Source organism: Gossypium arboreum, chromosome 6 (assembly GCF_025698485.1).
Source record: "Gossypium arboreum isolate Shixiya-1 chromosome 6, ASM2569848v2, whole genome shotgun sequence".
NCBI classification, from domain to species: Eukaryota; Viridiplantae; Streptophyta; class Magnoliopsida; order Malvales; family Malvaceae; genus Gossypium; species Gossypium arboreum.
The window spans coordinates 58,033,131-58,038,186 of NC_069075.1; the positions used below are offsets into that span (position 1 = coordinate 58,033,131).

Below are 5,056 nucleotides of genomic sequence, written 5' to 3' on the forward strand. Positions count from 1 at the left end.
GAAATAAAATATGCCAATTTATAAGTTTTAAATTAAAATATTAATCTTATTAATTAATTTATAGTTTAAATTTTTAAAAATAAATTATTTTAATTTAAAAGAAAAGAATAAAAAGATATAAAATATTTTTACAAATTATAGGAATTAAATAGATAATGAAAATATATAAATTATTTTAAAATTATAGTAAAATTTTTCTGTTGACTTATTAAAGTTACTGAAATACCCTTAGACTCCGGGCTGGGAGGTCCCTCGTCGTCTATCTTAAATCACAAATCCAATCGACAAACTTAAAACCCTAACTGATGAAAATAAGAAAACAAAAGACCGTTTCCTTTCTAAACACAAATTCCGGCTTTCTTTTGTTTTTTTTTTCTCTGGTCAATTTTAGTTTTTCCTTTCGTTTCTTTGACAGCAATGATTGGAAATTGCTGTTAGGCTGATGCAAATGCGTATGATTTGTTCAGTTAAAAGGAATCATGTCTTTCGATGTCAGTAGAAAAGAGGCCCAGCAGCCTGCGCCACCGAGCACTGGTCACAATGGCAACGCCGTGGCGGTATTGCCTAGCATGTCGACGGTTACGGCGAACCGGTTACGGCTGAATCCTAACACGGAGCACAAGCCGGAGAACTACGAGGGTTTGCAGTTGGAGTTCAGTCCGCTTCTGTTCAGCTCCCTGGAACGTTACTTGCCTCCTCCCATGCTCTCACTCCCTCGCGATTCCAAGCTCCATTACATGCGCGATATTATCCTTCGTTACTCTCCTGATGGCGAACGTATTCGCGTAAGCTTCTTTGTTTATCGCCTTTATTTTTGCTTTTATTGTATGTTTGGATATCAGGGTAGAAAGTTTCTTTCATTTAAAATGTAACCTATTGATTGCCGATGAAATGATAATGTTAACTTTTACAAAAATATTGTTATGCCAATATTCCAGTTAAGCTTCTGAAGTTATGTTCATTAAGGTGAAAATCAGTTGAATTTTTCATAATGCAAAATCAGTAATATAAATGTATTCTTTTCAAAAGCTATTTTTGCTGGAAACTGGGAATGATTGGTGCCTTTTTCAATTCATTTTTGATTCATTGAGAAAAAATGGACATATACTGGAAAATGCAGAAATAAGAAGGGATATTTATTTATTTATTTATTTCTTGTTTTGAATTTCTGAGCTGCCGAATATTGTTTGGATCGGGACAAATTGATATATTGATTGATCTGCAGAGCGATTTTATCTATCCTATTGTCGTTGATCTATATGCTTGTATCCTTTCTCAGTAATTTCCTGCAATGTCGTGCATTTTATGTTGGTCAAAATTTTCTCATTACACGCTTTTTGTTTAGCCTTTAGTTGAAGCTAGCTATCTGGTGTGCGGAAATCAATCTCTATTGATTTTCGTTTTCCATTTATCCATACCTTCTTTTTCACTATTTAAAGTTTTTTGTGAACAGGTTCAAAGGCATCGAGAATACAGGCAGAAGATTATATCGCACTATCAGGTGCATAGTATAATTGTTGTTTGACTAGGATTATTTATACTCAAGGTAGTCTGTAATGATTAATTTCTGCCTGCAAAAACTCCAAACTATACTGATTTTTGCGTTATATGATGATTGACCATGGTTAAACTACTTAGAATTTCATTGTAATGTGAATCTTTGTGAGGTTTTATATTTTCTTCTGGTTATGTTATCTCTTTGTTTTGCAGCCTCTGCATAGAGAATTGTATACCATGCATGCCTCAAACTTCTTTGCCCCTTCATTTCTCAAAGCAATTAATGAGAATAAAGAGGAAGGTTTTAGAAGTATAATGGCTGAACCTACACTAGGGGTTTTTACTTTTGAAATGTTTCAGCCTCGTTTCTGTGAATTGTTGTTATCTGAGGTATTGTCATTGCTTTCTCTCTCTCTCTATCTGTTTTTATTTTATTTTAATTTATTTCTTGTTTTTTAGTTTTTATATTTTTCTTATCAGGTTCTGATTGCTTAGGTAGAAAACTTTGAAAAGTGGGTCCATGAGACAAAATTCAGAATCATGCGACCAAACACGATGAACAAATTTGGTGCTGTTTTAGATGACTTTGGCCTGGAGACCATGCTTGGCAAGTTGATGGAGGACTTTATCCGGCCTATATCCAAAGGTATTTAGTTTTTCTTCCATGATGAGACTGTAAATGCTTGCTAACATATATTTAGATTTAAAGCTTAGACCATAATTTGTTTTATATGTATCATCGGAAATGGTTTGCAGTTTTCTTTTCTGATGTGGGTGGATCTACATTGGATTCTCATCATGGTTTTGTTGTTGAATATGGAATTGACAGGGACGTTGAGCTTGGTACGTTCTGAGTTCTGTTTTCTCTTTTTAATTAAACCATTCCATTGGTTCTCGGAAATGGTTTGCATTATTCTTAAGAAATTAAATCTTTAGCTATTGGTAGATGGAAACATGATTCTTTGGATTCTACCATTAAAGTGTTTAGAAGGTATTGCACAAAATAATTCTTACATTCCTCTAACTCTGCTTTGTGGATTGCTTGTTACTTATTTTCCTTATTAATTGATAGCATCATCAATTTTCTTTTGCATTTCATGCTCGTCATCTTTTTTTTTTCCCTCTATGACTGTAGTTTCACCTGGCTATGCTCTTTCCTAATATTTAAAATTTTGTGCACATTAAAATTTCATTTGTTGATGCTTGTTCTGTTAATGTGCTTGTTTATAATACTACCTCTTTTTAGTGAATATAGTTAATCCTTCATAGCTTCAAATCTTCTTGTTAAACTTGATGCTTCATGAAGTTCTGTAGTTTTGTGTTTGTAGGTTTCCACGTGGACGATTCAGAAGTCACCTTAAATGTTTGCTTGGGTAAACAATTTTCTGGAGGGGACTTGTTTTTTCGAGGTGTTAGGTGTGATAAGCATGTCAATACAGAAACCCAGTCAGATGTATGCTAACCCTTCTATTCAATTCTTCCTTTACACTGTTAATTCTAAGGCACTATAGCTTAATCATTCGTCAATAATAGCTACATTAGTTCTATAATTGCACTGGGATGAAGCATAGTCAGTTTAGTAAAAAGTTCCATATTGTATCAAGCCAACAAGGAGAACCAACCCCATCTCTGTCAAGGCCCTCTCTCTCTCCCCTTTTCTTTTAACGTGAAATATCATGAGAATATCAAAAGAGCCTATTATGCTTCTTTCAGTCTAGTCTCTGGCTACTTTCTACTGTGAACGAGAGCATGAATTAACAGATTACTAAACAAAATGATTTGATTATATCTCTTTCATTTTGTAATTTACTTAGACTAGAGGGAGTAGGCATAGTATTTAAATTATTTTTTAGATATTGGTTCCTTGAAGAAAAGATATGTTCTGGCAGTTTTTCTAATTTAACAAGTTATATTGACAGAATGCTAATTTAATGTGCTATGTATCTTGTGCATTATAGGAAATTTTGGATTATTCACATGTTCCGGGACGTGCTGTTCTTCATCGTGGGCGCCATAGGCATGGTGCAAGAGCCACAACATCTGGTCAACGATTCAACTTACTTTTGTGGTGTAGAAGGTATCTTTCTCATGCACTTTTTATTATTGCAACCATGAGTTTGTTACTTCTCTAAGTTGAAAGGGATTACAACTTGAATAAATTATTCATCTGCGTTTGAATTGAAATGTGAAGAACAATTTTGAATAAATCATGGAGGAAACCAAAGAATTTAGACATGGGTGTATTTTCCTGGACTTGTTTTCGGTGTTGAAATCGATTAAAATTGTGGTGAATGACTGAAATTTTAATCTAGCGGTTATTTGCATCCTTGGAGAATAGTGCAACATGATACTCAGATCACGGTGGCGCACATTTCCTTAATTTGCATTGTAAGTTTTAGAACTGGTTCTTTATGTTTCCAAATTGTTTAAGCTGCATGCCAAATTTTCTTCTAGTTCGGTCTTTCGTGAACTGAGGAAATATCAGAAAGATTTCTCAATCTGGTGTGGAGAGTGCCAACGTGAGAAAAAAGAACGTCAGCGTGTCTCGATATCTGCTACCAAACAGGTATATAGCAAAGTGCATATCAACTGCTTTTGTTAGAAATAAAAATATTAATTTCTGACATCTACTTTAACCAGGAACTGCTGAAGAGAGAAGGGAAACCTGCCACATAACTCAAGCTGTTTGCAAGTTTGTGGTTGTGACATTGTAAAAATAAGCTTGGATCATTCCTTCAAACTCAATATTTTTTTCCCTTAATTTGCCTAATTAGGTTGGTAAAAGATGGAAGGGTGAATGATCAATCTTGTGCTGTACATCCGTGTCTTGTTTTAAGTATCGCACCTGGCTAGCAGGCCCTTTATCAGCCGACTACAACCATAACTAAACTCTCTTTTAGCAAAGTTAAGAGTTCAATGTGTATTCGCTACACAAATGGCAGGCAATAGCTTCCTTCTACGTACTCCATTGTTTGTTCAATATTGTTGGGGTCTGGAAAATTGTCGACAAAGCTTTAGTTGTTGGGGTTTCCCACTACTAAAGTTATTTTTGAGATGGGTTCTTTTAAGAATGTTGAGTTTCCAGTGAGGGAATGTAAGTGCATTGTTTTTGAAGAATATTTAGATATTCTACAATACTTTCTTTAATTATTATTGACAACCTGAAATTGTTTGAGTAACATTTCTGCATCAAGAAATTGTAGTTGAGCATCCTGATCAAGTACAAAAAATTGTTCTAGAAAAATAAACTTCTTCACCTCAAGAACCAATGTTATTAAGATCCTTTAGAGAAAGGGTTTTAATGGTTTAAGTGGCATATTTTGTCTAAAGGTGTTAACTAGTCGGATCGGGTTTAAGTATACACTATATACTACTTCAAGTTCAATATGGTTTTTAGATATGGGTTTAAAATATTGTTTAAGGTTGTCTATATTTGTAAATGGTAATTGGGAATTAATTTTAGACTTGCTTATATTATTTTTTTAATTTTAAAAATACATTTATATTATTTTAGTAATATTTAATAATTTTATACCGTATTTATTTGAGAAAGATTTAT

The 5,056-nt window shown here is 33.6% G+C and overlaps 1 protein-coding gene across 1 annotated transcript; it reads left to right on the forward strand.

The window, feature by feature from the left end:
* The first annotated feature begins 242 nt into the window (after positions 1-242).
* On the forward strand, positions 243-4,694 carry LOC108483966 (2-oxoglutarate and iron-dependent oxygenase domain-containing protein CP2-like). Its single transcript, XM_017787534.2, has 9 exons — positions 243-785; positions 1,454-1,501; positions 1,711-1,887; positions 1,993-2,143; positions 2,254-2,340; positions 2,826-2,950; positions 3,456-3,574; positions 3,952-4,063; positions 4,138-4,694. The coding sequence occupies exons 1-9, from the start codon at positions 480-482 to the stop codon at positions 4,171-4,173; spliced, it is 1,161 nt and encodes a 386-aa protein (XP_017643023.1). The 5' UTR covers positions 243-479; the 3' UTR covers positions 4,174-4,694.
* Positions 4,695-5,056: the final 362 nt, after the last annotated feature.